Genomic DNA, 16,909 nt, shown 5'->3' with positions numbered 1-16,909 from the left:
TGCTGCTGGTCCACGGCGCGCTCAACCCGACGGCCTCGATGCGGCGCTGCTGCGACTCGTCTCCTCCAACGCGGCGGAGCGGCGCCACGCGCAGCGCTGCGTTGACTACCTGCTGCTCTTCCTGTCCAAACCACCAGCGCTGCAGCGCCTGTGGGACGAACCGCAACGCTGGCAAAGCCTGCTGGGAAACGAAGTGTTTAGCTGGCTGTGCGGTCTGTCCCCGCCCCCCCTCTTGCTGCAGGCGCTCAGGTGTCTGGCCCGGTCCGGCCCAGATCAGATCACCGCCCTGCCCCACTTCCTGCAGCTGCACAGCTGGCAGTGACATCATCTGTCACTATGGCAACACATGATGTAATAAAATGTAAAAAAACTGGAAACACAGCTGATGTCTGTCAGGTACAAACCTTGTATCTCCATCAACAACAGGCTTTATGAAGGAGATACGAGGTTTTAAGAGGAATCTTTAATGACTGTGTGCAGCTTTAAAGTGAATGAGTGAGTGTTTCAGACGAGCTGAGTCAGCGTTCCGGGTTCTGATGATGAACATGTTCTACCTCAGAGTTCAGACTTTAGATCTCCTCCAGACTCATGAAGACAAACAGCTGACCGTGAAACTGTTTCCTGATTCCGTTTTCGCAGCCGAGCTATCGGACGATCGCTGTGATCGTCCTCAGCTCAGACTGACAGGACACTTCGGGTTGGGACAAAGCGTAGAGCTCCTCAGCTGGGACTTATGAGCTTTTCTTAGAGAGTGGGCAGAAATGTGTTTTTCACTATCCTGACGTCAGTGACATCACAACAGAAGTGACCTGCAAACAGTTTGTTCTTCACGTGTCTGCAGGAAATCGTAAATAAAAATGACGTAAAAACAAAATTGGAAGTTTGTTTTTTCTGCCCTGACTTGTGTCTGCAGGTTCCTCTCAGCCCATGGACGTTTTGATACGTATTGATAGTTCAAGATTCAAGATTCAATACTTTATTAAAATGCAACTAAGTTGCTAAGAAGTTGGTGCAACGCTCACGACAACACACAAGTGTAAAAACATGGATACATGAAACCCCCATCTCCCTTTTACACACACATTCATTTTGACACTCACACACACACGCACTCTCAAGCACTCTCACACACATTTTGACACACACACACTCACATTTTGACACTTACACACACGCACTCTCATGCACTCACGCACACACACACAAACACACACACACACTCTCACACTTTTGACACACACACACGCTCTCACACACACACGCACTCTCAAGCACCCACGCGCACACACACACTCACACTTTTGACACACACACACTCACATTTTGACACTTACACACACGCACTCTCATGCACTCACGCACACACACACACACACACACTCTCACACTTTTGACACACACACACGCTCCCACACACACAAGCACCCTCATGCACTCACGCACACACACACACTCTCACACACTCTCACACTTTTGACACACACGCGCTCTCACACACACAAGCACTCTCATGCACTCACGCACACACACACTCACATTTTGATACTTACACACTCTCACACACACGCACTCTGTCAAACTTTTGACACACACGCGCTCTCACTCACGCACCCACTTACACACTCTCACACTCACACACACTCACACACATTTTGACCTTCACACTCTCAGTTGCATTGATAGATGTATTGATAGATGTGTATTGATAGATTTATTGATAGATGTATTGATAGATGTATTGATAGATGTGTATTGATAGATGTATTGATAGATTATTGATAGATTTATTGATAGATGTGTATTGATAGATTTATTGATAGATGTATTGATAGATGTGTATTGATAGATGTATTGATAGATTTATTGATAGATTTATTGATAGATGTGTATTGATAGATTTATTGATAGATTTATTGATAGATGTATTGATAGATGTGTATTGATAGATGCATTGATAGATTTATTGATAGATTTATTGATAGTTGTATTGATAGATTTATTGATAGATTTATTGATAGATGTATTGATAGATGTGTATTGATAGATTTATTGATAGTGTATTGATAGATGCATTGATAGATTTATTGATAGTTGTATTGATAGTTGTATTGATAGATTTATTGATAGATGTATTGATAGATGTATTGATAGTTGGTTTGATAGATTTATTGATAGATGTATTGATAGATGTGTATTGATAGATTTATGGATAGATGTATTGATAGATGTGTATTGATAGATGCATTGATAGATTTATTGATAGTTGTATTGATAGTTGTGTTGATAGATTTATTGATAGATGTATTGATAGATGTATTGATAGTTGGTTTGATAGATTTATTGATAGATGTGTATTGATAGATGGTTTGATAGATTTATTGATAGATGTATTGATAGATGTGTATTGATAGATTTATTGATAGATGTATTGATAGATGTGTATTGATAGATGCATTGATAGATTTATTGATAGTTGTATTGATAGTTGTATTGATAGATTTATTGATAGATGTATTGATAGATGTATTGATAGTTGGTTTGATAGATTTATTGATAGATGTATTGATAGATTTATTGATAGATGTATTGATAGTTGTTTGATAGATGTATTGATAGATGTATTGATAGATGTATTGATAGTTGGTTTGATAGATGTATTGATAGATTTATTGATAGATGTATTGATAGTTGTATTGATTGATTATTGATAGATGTATTGATAGATGTTTTGATAGATGTATTGATAGATTTGAGAGATGTATTGATTGATTCATTGATAGTTGCATTGATAGATTTATTGATAGATGTATTGATAGTTGTATTGATAGTTGTTTTGATAGATTTATTGATAGTTGTATTAATATATTTATCGATAGATGTATTGATTGATGTATTGAAAGTTGTATTGATAGATGTATTGATAGTTGTTTTGAAAGTAGTATGATAGATGTAGTGATAATGTATTGATTGATTTATTGATAGTTATATTAATAGATGTATTGATTGATGTATTGATAGTTTTGAAAGTTGTATTGATAGATTTATTGATAGATGTATTGATAGTTGTATTGATTGATTTATTGATAGATGTATTGATAGATGTTTTGATAGATGTATTGATTGATTCATTGATAGTTGCATTGATAGATTTATTGATAGTTGTATTGATAGATTTATTGATAGATGTATTGATAGTTGTATTGATAGTTGTTTTGATAGATTTATTGATAGTTGTATTAATATATTTATCGATAGATGTATTGATTGATGTATTGAAAGTTGTATTGATAGATGTATTGATAGTTGTTTTGAAAGTAGTATGATAGATGTAGTGATAATGTATTGATTGATTTATTGATAGTTATATTAATAGATGTATTGATTGATGTATTGATAGTTTTGAAAGTTGTATTGATAGATTAATTGGTAGTTGTTTTGATAGATTTATTGATAGATGTATTGATAGATGTTTTGATAAATGTATTGATAGTTGTATTGATAGATGTATTGATAGTTGTATTGATAGATTTATTGATGTATTGATAGTTGTATTGATAGATTTATTGATGTATTGATAGTTGTGTTGATATATTTATTGATAGTTGTTTTTATAGATGTATTGATAGTTGTATTAATAGATTTATTGATTGATGTATTGATAGATGTATTGATAGTTGTTTTGATAGATTTATTGATAGATGTATTGATAGATTTATTGATAGATGTATTGATTGATTTATTGATAGATGTATTGATTGATTTATTGATAGTTGTTTTGATAGATGTATGATAGATGTTTTGATAGATGTTTGATAGATGTATCTTTAGATGTATTGATAGTTGTATTGATAGATGTATTGATAGATGTTTTGATAGATGTTTTGATAGATGTATCTTTAGATGTATGATAGTTGTTTGATAGTTGTATTGATAGATGTTTTGATAGATGTTTTGATAGATGTATCTTTAGATGTATTGATAGTTGTATTGATAGATGTATTGATAGATGTTTTGATAGATGTTTTGATAGATGTATCTTTAGATGTATGATAGTTGTTTGATAGATTTATTGATAGTTGTTTTGAAAGATGTATTGATAGATGTTTTGATAAATGTCTTGATAGATGTATTGATAGTTGTATTGATAGATGTATTGATAGTTCCATTGATAGAATTAATGATAGCTTCATTGATAATTGTACTGATTGATTTATTAATAGATGTATTGATTGATTTGATAGTTGTATTAATATATTTATTGATAGTTGTATTAATAGATTTATTGATAGATGTATTGATTGATGTATTGAAAGTTGTATTGATAGATGTATTGATAGTTGTATTGATAGATGTATTGATAGTTTTTTTGATAGATGTATTGATAGATTTATTGATAATGTATTGATTGCTTTATTGATAGTTGTATTAATAGATGTATTGATTGATGTATTGATAGTTGTTTTGAAAGTTGTATTGATAGTTGTTTTGATTGATTTATTGATAGATGTATTGATAGTTCCATTGATAGAATTAATGATAGCTTCATTGATAGATGTATAGATAGATTTATTGGTAGTTGTTTTGATAGACTTATTGATAGATGTTTTGATAGTTGTATTGATAGTTGTATTGATAGATGTATTGATAGATGTATTGATAGATTGATAGTTGCATTAATAGATTTATTGATAGATGTATTGATGGATTTATTGATAATGTACTGATTGATTTATTGATAGTTGTAGTAATAGATTCATTGATAGATGTATTGATTGATGTATTGATAGTTGTATTGATAGAATTAATGATAGCTTCATTGATAGATGTCTAGATAGATTAATTGGTAGTTGTTTTGATAGATTTATTGATAGATGTATAGATAGATTAATTGGTAGTTGTTTTGATAGATTTATTGATAGATGTTTTGATAGATGTATTGATAGATGTTTTGATAAATGTATTGATAGTTGTATTGATAGTTGTTTTGATAGTTGTTTTGATAGATATATTGACAGTTGTACTGATAGTTGTTTTGAAAGTTTTATTGATAGATGTATTGATAGATTTATTGATAGATGTATTGATAGTTGTGTTGATATATTTATTGATAGTTGTTTTGATAGATGTATTGATAGATGTTTTGATAGTTGTATTGATAGATGTTTTGATAGATGTATTGATAGATGTTTTGATAGATGTATCTTTAGATGTATTGATAGTTGTATTGATAATTGTATTGATAGATGTATTGATTGATGTATTGATAGTTGTATTGATAGATTTATTGATAGATGTATTGAGTGATTCATTGGTAGTTGTTTTGATAGATTTATGATAGTTGTTTTGAAAGATGTATTGATAGATCTTTTTATAAATGTCTTGATAGATGTATTGATAGTTGTATGATAGATGTATTGATAGTTGTATTGATAGATTTTTGATAGATGTATTGAGTGATTCATTGGTAGTTGTTTTGATAGATTTATTGATAGTTGTTTTGAAAGATGTATTGATAGATCTTTTTATAAATGTCTTGATAGATGTATTGATAGTTGTATTGATAGATGTATTGATAGTTGTTTTGATAGATTTATTGATAGCTGTTTTGAAAGATGTATTGATAGATCTTTTTATAAATGTCTTGATAGATGTATTGATAGTTGTATTGATAGATGTATTGATAGTTCCATTGATAGAATTAATGATAGCTTCATTGTACTGATTGATTTATTGATAGATGTATTGATTGATTTATTGATAGTTGTATTAATATATTTATTGATAGATGTATTGATTGATGTATTGAAAGTTGTATTGATAGATGTATTGATAGTTGTATTGATAGTTGTTTTGAAAGTTGTATTGATAGATGTATTGATAGTTGTGTTGATAAATTTATTGATAGTTGTTTGATAGATTTATTGATAGTTTTTTTGATAGATGTATTGATAGATTTATTTATAATGTATTGATTGCTTTATTGATAGTTGTATAATAGATGTATTGATTGATGTATTGATAGTTGTTTTGAAAGTTGTATTGATAGTTGTTTTGATAGATTTATTGATAGATGTATTGATCGTTCCATTGATAGAATTAATGATAGCTTCATTGATAGATGTATACATAGATTTATTGGTAGTTGTTTGATAGATTATTGATAGATGTTTTGATAGATGTATTGATAGATGTTTTGATAAATGTATTGATAGATGTTTTGATAAATGTATTGATAGTTGTATTGATAGTTGTTTTGATAGATTTATTGATAGTTGTACTGATAGTTGTGTTGATATATTTATTGATAGTTGTTTTTATAGATGTATTGATAGATTTATTGATAATGTATTGATTGATTTATTGATAGTTGTATTAATAGATGTATTGATTGATGTATTGATAGATGTATTGATAGTTGTTTTGATAGATTTATTGATAGATGTATTGATTGATTTATTGATAGATGTATTGATTGATTTATTGATAGTTGTATTGATTGATTTATTTATAGATGTTGATTGATGTATTGAAAGTGTATTGATAGATGATTGATAGTTGTATTAATAGATTTATTGATAGATGTATTGATTAATGTATTGAACGTTGTATTGATAGATGTATTGATAGTTGTTTTGAAAGTTGTATTGATAGTTGTTTTGATAGATTATTGATAGATGTATTGATAGTTCCATTGATAGAATTAATGATAGCTTCATTGATAGATGTATAGATAGATTTATTGGTAGTTGTTTTGATAGACTTATTGATAGATGTTAATAGTTGTATTGATAGTTGTATTGATAGATTTATTGATAGATGTATTGATAGATTTGATAGTTGTATTAATAGATTTATTGATAGTTGTACTGATTGATTTATTGATAGATGTATTGAAAGTTGTATTGATAGATGTATTGATAGATGTGTTGATATATTTATTGATAGTTGTTTTGATAGATTTATTGATAGTTTTTGATAGATGTATTGATAGATTTATTGATAAATATTGATTGCTTTATTGATAGTTGTATTATAGATGTATTGATTGATGTATTGATAGTTGTTTTGAAAGTTGTATTGATAGTTGTTTTGATAGATTTATTGATAGATGTATTGACAGATGTATTGATAGTTCCATTGATAGAATTAATGATAGCTTCATTGATAGATGTATAGACAGATTTATTGGTAGTTGTTTTGATAGACTTATTGATAGATGTTTTGATAGTTGTATTGATAGATGTATTGATAGTTGTATTGATAGATGTATTGATAGATTTGATAGTTGTATTAATAGATTTATTGATAGATGTATTGATTGATGTATTGATAGATGTACTGATAGATTTGATAGTTGTATTAATAGATTTATTGATAGATGTATTGATTGATGTATTGATAGTTGTATTAATAGTTGTTTGATAGATTTATTGATAGTTTTATTGATGGATTTATTGATAGATGTAGTGATAGATTTATTGATAGATGTATTGATAGATTTGATAGCTGTATTAATAGATGTATTGATTGATGTATTGATAGTTGTATTAATAGTTGTTTTGATAGATTTATTGCTAGTTGTTTTGATAGATGTAATGATAGATGTTTCGATAAATGTATTGATAGATTTATTGATAGATGTATGATTGATTTATTGATAGTTGTATTGATTGATTTATTGATAGATGTATTGATCGTTTCATTGATAGAATTAATGATAGCTTCATTGATAGATGTATAGATAATGTATTGATTGATTTATTGATAGTTGTATTAATAGATGTATTGATTGATGTATTGATCGTTCCATTGATAGAATTAATGATAGCTTCATTGATAGATGTATAGATAATGTATTGATTGATTCATTGATAGTTGTATTAATAGATGTATTGATAGTTGTTTTGAAAGTTGTATTGATAGTTGTTTTGATAGATTTATTGATAGATGTATTGATCGTTCCATTGATAGAATTAATGATAGCTTCATTGATAGATGTATAGATAGATTTATTGGTAGTTGTTTTGATAGATTTATTGATAGATGTTTTGATAGATGTATTGATAGATGTTTTGATAAATGTATTGATAGTTGTATTGATAGATTTATTGATTGATTTATTGGTAGATTTATTGATAGTTGTATTTATTGATAGTTGCATTGATAGATTTATTGGGGTGGTGGTGGCGTATAGATAAGATGCTTGCCTTTGCTGTTGGAGACCTAGGTTCAATTCCCACTCTGAGACATTCACCAATGTGTCCCTGAGCAAGACACTTAACCCCTCGTTGCTTCAGAGGCGTGCGACCTCTGATATGTATAGCAATTGTAAGTCGCTTTGGATAAAAGCGTCAGATAAATGTATTGATAGTTGTTTTGATAGATGTATCAACTCAAAACTGAAATTATTTATTGGTCACTGATAAATCAGATTTTTGGAGGTTTTCACCTTCAGGTCTTTATGTTTGTTCATGCAAGGGTCACTTTGGGCCTCTCAGCAGCTCTCAGATAATAATCAATAATCACTTGTACTCAATAACCTGATTCTGCTTCAGTGTTTAAGCATGTTTATTAAGTTAATGAATGAATTCTAGCAACAGGCGAGTTTACACTGAATTCTTACTGGTCAGGACAGCCAACCAATCAGCTGACAGCAGGATGACATCATGACGCAGTCATACCTGCTCAGGTTTTTCCATGGCAACGAGGAGTCAACATTTAAAGGACAAACCCAGAGTTTTTTTTATAAATCCAGTTCAGAACTCAGACCTGCTCCTTACTGGCTCCACCAGAGTCCATTACAGTACATCAGGTTCCACCAGAGTCAATCAGGGTCCCCCTCAGTCCATGGCGTCCACTACAGTCCATCGGGGTCCATCAGGGTTCAATACAGTGCATAGGGGGCCAACACAGTACATCAGGATCAATCAAGGTCAACTATAGTCCAGGTTTTGTTTTAAATCTTATTGGGTGAAACTTGTTTTAACAACAAACACAAACACAAACAGACATTTATTAAATTTACATTTTTACATGTTTTTTATGGATCGGGGGGGGGCCCTGCCTGTTGCCGTGGTAACTGTGCATGAGGGCAACACTTCCACAGGTGAACCAGCAACTAGAATCCAAACCAGTTCGACTCATTTAACTCCAGAAGAAGAAAAACTGAAGAAGTTAAAGTGAAGAAGAAGCAGCTCCAGTTAAAAGCATAAAAACAAACAAACATTAAGTCCAGGTCACTACTAAATATCGATCGGTCGTGCATTGATCACATGAACTGGAGTGAGCGTCCCTTTAATAATTAGCTTCAAGCTAACTAGTCTCAAATAAACTGAATCAGACTGAACCAGTTAGAACTGGAGTAAACGTGTTCCCTTAATGTCCTCACATAGAAACAGACAGCTGAACAGGAATGAAACATTAGTCCAGTTAGACCCAGTTAGAACCAGACTGAACCAGTAAGAACCACACTGAACCAGTCCCTTCAGATTTAAGTGCTTCCTTTAGAAACAAAACTGAAACTTATTTCACTTCATTTCCCAGCAGCCCGCTGGGCTCCCTGTGTGTGGCATCGTCCTTCAGAATTGTCCTCTAAACATTAATGTCACAGGAAATGATGTCACCTGCCTGCTCAGTGTCGGTCTGTGGCATCACACAACCCACAGTGATGTCACTAAGATGACGTCCCTCCAGGTGGATCCAGATCAGACAGACCAACACCAAACAGTGGTGACATCACAGTGATGTCACTGGTCAGATGAGCTCCCATTCGTCATCAACGTCGTCTCCACTGAGGGACGGGCCTGAGGGGGCGGGTCTACAGGGAGTCTGTGGGAGGAGCTTCGTCAGGCGACGGGACAATCCACCAATCAGAGTCACCGCCCACAACTCGTCCTCTGGAGTCACTGAAGAGAGAGAGAGACACACCGGAGAATATGACACATCTGAGGTACATCAAATCAACGTCTGTTACTGAGAATACACAAGTAATACACACACTTCAGGCTGGTTCATGCGGATTCTCCAGTCTGAACCCAGTCTCTCCAGTCTGAACCCAGTCTCACCAGTATGAACCCAGTCTCTCCAGTCTGAACCCAGTCTCTCCAGTCTGAACACAGTCTCTCCAGTCTGAACCCAGTCTCACCAGTATGAACCCAGTCTCTCCAGTCTGAACCCAGTCTCTCCAGTCTGAACACAGTCTCTCCAGTATGAACCCAGTCTCTCCAGTCTGAACACAGTCTCACCAGTATGAACACAGTCTCTCCAGTCTGAACCCAGTCTCTCCAGTCTGAACCCAGTCTCTCCAGTCTGAACCCAGTCTCACCAGTATGAACACAGTCTCTCCAGTCTGAACACAGTCTCTCCAGTCTGAACCCAGTCTCACCAGTATGAACACAGTCTCTCCAGTCTGAACACAGTCTCTCCAGTCTGAACACAGTCTCACCAGTATGAACACAGTCTCTCCAGTCTGAACCCAGTCTCTCCAGTCTGAACCCAGTCTCTCCAGTCTGAACCCAGTCTCTCCAGTCTGAACCCAGTCTCACCAGTATGATCCCAGTCTCTCCAGTCTGAACCCAGTCTCACCAGTCTGAACCCAGTCTCTCCAGTCTGAACCCAGTCTCTCCAGTCTGAACCCAGTCTCTCCAGTATGAACCCAGTCTCTCCAGTCTGAACCCAGTCTCACCAGTATGATCCCAGTCTCTCCAGTCTGAACCCAGTCTCACCAGTCTGAACCCAGTCTCTCCAGTATGAACCCAGTCTCTCCAGTCTGAACCCAGTCTCTCCAGTCTGAACCCAGTCTCACCAGTCTGAACCCAGTCTCACCAGTATGAACACAGTCTCTCCAGTATGAACCCAGTCTCTCCAGTCTGAACCCAGTCTCTCCAGTCTGAACACAGTCTCTCCAGTCTGAACACAGTCTCTCCAGTATGAACCCAGTCTCTCCAGTCTGAACACAGTCTCACCAGTATGAACCCAGTCTCTCCAGTCTGAACACAGTCTCTCCAGTATGAACCCAGTCTCTCCAGTCTGAACACAGTCTCACCAGTATGAACCCAGTCTCTCCAGTCTGAACCCAGTCTCTCCAGTCTGAACCCAGTCTCACCAGTCTGAACCCAGTCTCTCCAGTATGAACCCAGTCTCACCAGTATGAACCCAGTCTCTCCAGTCTGAACCCAGTCTCTCCAGTCTGAACCCAGTCTCTCCAGTATGAACACAGTCTCACCAGTATGAACCCAGTCTCTCCAGTCTGAACCCAGTCTCTCCAGTCTGAACCCAGTCTCACCAGTATGAACCCAGTCTCACCAGTCTGAACACAGTCTCTCCAGTCTGAACACAGTCTCACCAGTATGAACCCAGTCTCTCCAGTCTGAACCCAGTCTCACCAGTATGAACCCAGTCTCTCCAGTCTGAACCCAGTCTCTCCAGTCTGAACACAGTCTCTCCAGTCTGAACACAGTCTCACCAGTATGAACCCAGTCTCTCCAGTCTGAACCCAGTCTCTCCAGTCTGAACCCAGTCTCACCAGTATGAACACAGTCTCACCAGTCTGAACCCAGTCTCTCCAGTCTGAACCCAGTCTCACCAGTATGAACCCAGTCTCTCCAGTCTGAACCCAGTCTCTCCAGTCTGAACCCAGTCTCACCAGTATGAACCCAGTCTCACCAGTATGAACCCAGTCTCTCCAGTCTGAACCCAGTCTCACCAGTATGAACCCAGTCTCTCCAGTCTGAACCCAGTCTCTCCAGTCTGAACCCAGTCTCACCAGTCTGAACCCAGTCTCTCCAGTCTGAACACAGTCTCACCAGTCTGAACCCAGTCTCACCAGTATGAACCCAGTCTCACCAGTCTGAACCCAGTCTCTCCAGTCTGAACCCAGTCTCACCAGTATGAACCCAGTCTCACCAGTATGAACCCAGTCTCTCCAGTATGAACCCAGTCTCTCCAGTCTGAACCCAGTCTCACCAGTATGAACCCAGTCTCACCAGTATGAACCCAGTCTCTCCAGTCTGAACCCAGTCTCTCCAGTCTGAACACAGTCTCTCCAGTCTGAACACAGTCTCACCAGTATGAACCCAGTCTCACCAGTATGAACCCAGTCTCACCAGTATGAACCCAGTCTCTCCAGTCTGAACACAGTCTCACCAGTATGAACCCAGTCTCTCCAGTATGAACCCAGTCTCACCAGTATGAACCCAGTCTCTCCAGTATGAACCCAGTCTCACCAGTATGAACCCAGTCTCACCAGTATGAACCCAGTCTCTCCAGTATGAACCCAGTCTCACCAGTTAACCAGTTGGCGTTTCCGGGGATCTTCTTCCAGTAGTCTCCTGCAGGGTTTCTGTCAGAGACGCCGTAACGTCGAGCCAGATCTCCGTTTACACACCGAACCCAAACTGTCCGAGAGCTGAGGACCAGCTGACTGACCGCCAGACCTAAAGTACACAAACATGTACACGATTAAAGTACAGCATTCAAACACACGTGAGACCCTGAACACCAGTCAGTCCATCATTTACAGAACCTCCTGAACAGGTATTCGGATCAGAAAGACAGGCACGTACCTGGTACCAGCTCCCAGTCCGTCCCCACAGGCATCTCATCACTGAGTCCGGTCCTGACAAAGACGCTTCCTCTGTTGTCCAAGGCCCAGAGGAGGCGGTCGTTAGGACTCGTCTGATACTGACCAGCTGCACTCCTATTGGCTGCAGAGACATGACGTCACAGTTGGATGATCAGGTGTGTGTGTTACCTGTACAGGGGGTTCTATGTGGATCCGGTGTGTGTGTGTTACCTGTACAGGGGGTTCTATGTGGATCCGGTGTGTGTGTGTTACTTGTACAGGGGGTTCTATGTGGATCCGGTGTGTGTGTGTTACCTGTACAGGGGGTTCTATGTGGATCCGGTGTGTGTGTGTTACCTGTACAGGGGGTTCTATGTGGATCCGGTGTGTGTGTTACCTGTACAGGGGGTTCTATGTGGATCCGGTGTGTGTGTGTTACCTGTACAGGGGGTTCTATGTGGATCCGGTGTGTGTGTGTTACCTGTACAGGGGGTTCTATGTGGATCCGGTGTGTGTGTTACCTGTACAGGGGGTTCTATGTGGATCCGGTGTGTGTGTGTTACCTGTACAGAGGGTTCTATGTGGATCCGGTGTGTGTGTTACCTGTACAGGGGGTTCTATGTGGATCCGGTGTGTGTGTGTGTTACCTGTACAGGGGGTTCTAGTGGATCCGGGTGTGTGTGTTACCTGTACAGGGGGTGTACAGGGGGTTCTATGTGGATCCGGTGTGTGTGTGTTACCTGTACAGGGGGTTCTATGTGGATCCGGTGTGTGTGTTACCTGTACCGGGGGTTCTATGTGGATCCGGTGGTGTGTTACCTGTACAGGGGTTCTAGTGGATCCGTGTGTGTGTGTTACCTGTACAGGGGGTTCTATGTGGATCCGGTGGTTTGTGTTACCTGTACAGGGGGTTCTATGTGGATCCGGTGTGTGTGTTACCTGTACAGAGGGTTCTATGTGGATCCGGTGTGTGTGTTACCTGTACAGGGGGTTCTATGTGGATCCGGTGTGTGTGTGTTACCTGTACAGGGGGTTCTATGTGGATCCGGTGTGTGTGTTACCTGTACAGGGGGTTCTATGTGGATCCGTGTGTGTGTGTGTTACCTGTACAGGGGGTTCTATGTGGATCCGGTGTGTGTGTGTTACCTGTACAGGGGGTGTACAGAGGGTTCTATGTGGATCCGGTGTGTGTGTTACCTGTACAGGGGGTTCTATGTGGATCCAGGCTGGCAGCATCATGCTCGGGTTCAGAGGCTGGGTTCCAACTCTGAAGTAAACGACTCCTCGACTGTCCACGGCCCAGACGTTCTGACTGCCGCAGCTCACACTGACCAGACGAACACTCCCTTTGACACACAGGTGACATTTTACCTGAACACACCTGTACACACACTTATATAACATGTGGGACCTTAAAACCTCATGGACTACTGAAACATCCTTTGGAACCCCCAGAAACTGGACCAATCAAACTGCCCCTGAGGTATCCTCAGGACCTGTAGAACCTGTAGCCCTTTGTGAATTTTGGCCATAAAGAAGTCACGGACGAACGAAGTTTTCATTATTCACTCGTTCTGTTCTGTCTTTTCGGTTCCGCCATGTTTCATCACCTCAGGTAAAGTTTCAACATTCAACATCTCAAGGTTGATTTGATAAATTAGCAGTAACCAGTAAATACTCAGATTGTTCTGTGGTTCCATGAATAGTCCAGTAAATAAAGTCACTACGGTCGTTTGTTTATTTGATGTGGATCAGGGTCCTGCACCCCGAAGCCAGTTCAACAAACCCAGGATCTCTTTACGTTATCTGGCTTCACTAACCCGAACAATCGCGGTCCAGATAAGCGGTACCACGAAGCTGGTTATCAACTCGGTAACTCAACCCGGGTTTCCCGACCCAGCCGGGACCACTGCAGCTGCAGGGAGAAGCGAACAGTAGTCTGTAATAATGTGTTCATGTGAGCTGGATGAAAACATCAGCCTTATTCTTTCAGCTCGGCTGTGACGGAGAAGGTGGGCGGAACATGACTACAGTCTCTGTGCTAGACTTTAAGAAAGCTACAAATCTAAAATTAACAGCCTACGTTCATATTAAATTTAGTATTTTAATATCCTGCCAACTGCGATGGACTGGCGACCTGTCCAGGGTGTACCCCGCCTTTCGCCCCGATGTCAGCTGGGATTGGCTCCACCCCCCCGTGACCCTGTACGCAGGATAAGCGGTTGACGATGGATGGATAAGAAAAATGAAACCTGTTTATTTTAACGTATCATTTCAGAGCAGTTAGTAGGTTTACTGTAAAAACCTGCAGGTCTACAGTGACGTGAGGCTTTTAATCAGTCTCTGTAAGATGATGTCGCTCATTTCTTAGAGAGCTGATTGGTCAGTAGGCGGCTGATTGGTCAGTAGGCGGCGTCTTCATAGAGTCAATCTCTTATGTGGAACAGAACCTGCTCCGGAGCAGGTTAGCCGTTCAGCATCAGTTACCATGGCGATCTACCCGGGAAGAAGTGAACCGCCCTCGTGGTGCTGAAAACCCAGAGTTAAACCCGAAGTTTACCTGGATGAGCTACGCTCAGAAACCGGGGTGGTGATGGTTCAGTGGATAAGACACATGCCTTTGGTGTGAGAGACGCGGGTTCAAATCCACTGTGAGAGTCCGATGTGTCCTGAGCGAGACACTTAACCCTCGTTGCTCCAGAGGCGTGCGACCTCTGACCTCTGACAGATATAGCAGCTGTAAGTCGAGGATCGAGGAGGCACAAATTTGGGAAATGAGAAAGGCCCTCTGACTCAGTGTTGATTCAACAGACTCTGACAGTCATGTGGTCTCTGACAGTGAGAAGGGCAGGGGAACTAAAAACAGACCTGAACCAGCAGTCAGGTTTCAGTCTGACATCAACACAGACTCCGTGTTGACCTCTGGATCTGTTACACAACCTGCAGCTGTCACAGAGAAACACAGTCTGTGCGTCACACTGTAACCTGACCCCCAAAAACACGAACACCTGACCCCCAACAACACCTTTACAAAGTATTTCTCTTTCAGTATTCTGTGTATATATTGACATACTACATATTTTATATACTGCAGTACGACATCTACTCGTCGTGTTTAGATATTTATTTCAGGAAACCTCCCCTTCACTCTTCCGTCCAGCTGCTGTCAGCTCATATCAGCTACATAAATGCGACCTGTGACTCCGCCCACCTTCCACCTGTATGACCCGGGTACGTACCGAGCTGGCTGAGGTCCAGGGGGGTCCAGTGGAGTCCGATGGGACAGGACGGAGACAGCGTCCGAATACTGACTCTGCCGTGCGTGTCCAAACCCCACAGAGCATCACGGCAGGCAGACAGGTGAGTCAGCTCCACCTGAGCACACAGGTAGAACCCAGTAGAACATCAGCAGAACACACAGGAGAACTTCAGAGTCAATGCGGACCAGAGCCAGGTGTTTTTACCTCAGGTGGTAGAGGGACGGAGGAGGGGCGGAGCTCTCCATCCTGGTCCCAGACACAGAACAGATCCTTCCGGCTCTGAGCCAACCACAGGAAGTACCTGAGACACAGGTGAGACACAGGCAGACTAACGGTCAGGTGCGTTCAGAGTTAAAGGCAGGCGGTGGACCAGGACTGCTTGTTGAGGTCTGGGTGTGTGCAGTGTGCAGGTGTGTGTCCTTCTCTGTGCGGGACAGCCGATGACGTGATGAAGGTCCATCTGGTGGCTGAGACGGTTCCTCTTGGAACAACGTTCTGCCAGAAGGTTCCTGAAGAAAACACAAACACCAGCTGAGAACCTGAACCCTGAATCTGAACCCCGCTCTGCAGGACTCTGCCTTCCCTACTGACCCACGAGACTGCCGCGGGCCAGGTGTAGCTGGTTCCGGCCAGAGGCGACCCAGACTCCGCTGGCGTTGGCGCTGACCAGGCTCGGCTGGCACTGCGAGTACTGCGACAGGAAGGCCACCACCCGCTCCACTGGCGCCCTGGTTACCGTGGCAACGCTCTGGGTGGCCTGCAGCAGCGTCTGGAACAGACTGCCCTGATCGAAGACCACGTAGTCCGAGATGCTGATCTGATGGGGGGACAGACAGTTAGACTCTGAAACGACGCCACATCTCCCATCACGCTGCTTTAACAAACAGGAAGTGGTTCGGCCCACCTGCCACCAGTGGTCGTCGTCCCCCTGCGGTCTGGACCCACAGATACCGGTTCTGAACCACGGCTGCCACTGGCATCCAGGGCCCAGGCGGTACCACCGTCTCCCAGGGCAACGCACATCAAGTCCAGACCCTGAGCCTCACTGGGACACACACAGACACACACAGACACACACACACACACA

The 16,909-nt window shown here is 40.0% G+C and overlaps 3 protein-coding genes across 3 annotated transcripts in view; 1 reads left to right on the top strand and 2 right to left on the bottom strand.

The window, feature by feature from the left end:
* Position 1: 1 nt before the first annotated feature.
* LOC119910773 (ankyrin repeat domain-containing protein 9-like) lies at positions 2 to 349 on the top strand (the record flags this gene model as incomplete). The annotated part of the gene is made up of 1 exon (XM_038729582.1): positions 2 to 349. A coding segment is annotated over one exon (321 nt), but the record flags the coding sequence as incomplete, so codon positions are not given.
* Positions 350 to 9,568: 9,219 nt separating this feature from the next.
* On the bottom strand, positions 9,569 to 16,067 carry LOC119910772 (tectonin beta-propeller repeat-containing protein 2-like). The gene is made up of 7 exons (XM_038729581.1): positions 16,027 to 16,067; positions 14,383 to 14,477; positions 13,760 to 13,908; positions 13,210 to 13,249; positions 12,564 to 12,704; positions 12,285 to 12,434; positions 9,569 to 9,905 (listed from the first exon to the last, which is right to left on the bottom strand). The coding sequence occupies exons 1-7, from the start codon at positions 16,065 to 16,067 to the stop codon at positions 9,754 to 9,756; spliced, it is 768 nt and encodes a 255-aa protein (XP_038585509.1). The 3' UTR covers positions 9,569 to 9,753.
* Positions 16,068 to 16,138: 71 nt separating this feature from the next.
* LOC119910771 (TNF receptor-associated factor 3-like) overlaps positions 16,139 to 16,909 on the bottom strand; it is a 20,773-nt gene continuing 20,002 nt past the window's right edge. Inside the window, exons 14-16 of the mRNA XM_038729580.1 lie at positions 16,727 to 16,826; positions 16,414 to 16,639; positions 16,139 to 16,331 (exon numbers count right to left, since the gene is read on the bottom strand). Of these exons, the coding sequence (XP_038585508.1) occupies positions 16,151 to 16,331; positions 16,414 to 16,639; positions 16,727 to 16,826 (507 nt within the window). The 3' untranslated portion in view covers positions 16,139 to 16,150. The remainder of the gene's footprint in view (positions 16,332 to 16,413; positions 16,640 to 16,726; positions 16,827 to 16,909) is intronic.

The sequence above is a fragment of the Micropterus salmoides genome, unplaced genomic scaffold (genome assembly GCF_014851395.1).
Source record: "Micropterus salmoides isolate LMB-PRFRI ecotype aquatic unplaced genomic scaffold, ASM1485139v1 Ms_hic_scaffold_19, whole genome shotgun sequence".
NCBI lineage: Eukaryota > Metazoa > Chordata > Actinopteri > Centrarchiformes > Centrarchidae > Micropterus > Micropterus salmoides.
The sequence above is the reverse complement of the archived record's forward strand: the minus strand, read 5'-3'. Positions and strand labels throughout refer to the sequence as shown.

Coding starts and splice junctions, on each gene's coding strand:
- LOC119910772 (XM_038729581.1), bottom strand. CDS start 16,067: ATGGAGAGCTCCGCCCCTCCTCCGTCCCTCTACCACCTGAG. Junction 13,909..14,382: donor TCTGGACCGCGATTGTTCGG/GTTAGTGAAGCC, acceptor TGTGTGTCAAAG/GGAGTGTTCGTCTGGTCAGT. Junction 12,705..13,209: donor CACTAGAACCCCCTGTACAG/GTAACACACACA, acceptor ATGTCTCTGCAG/CCAATAGGAGTGCAGCTGGT.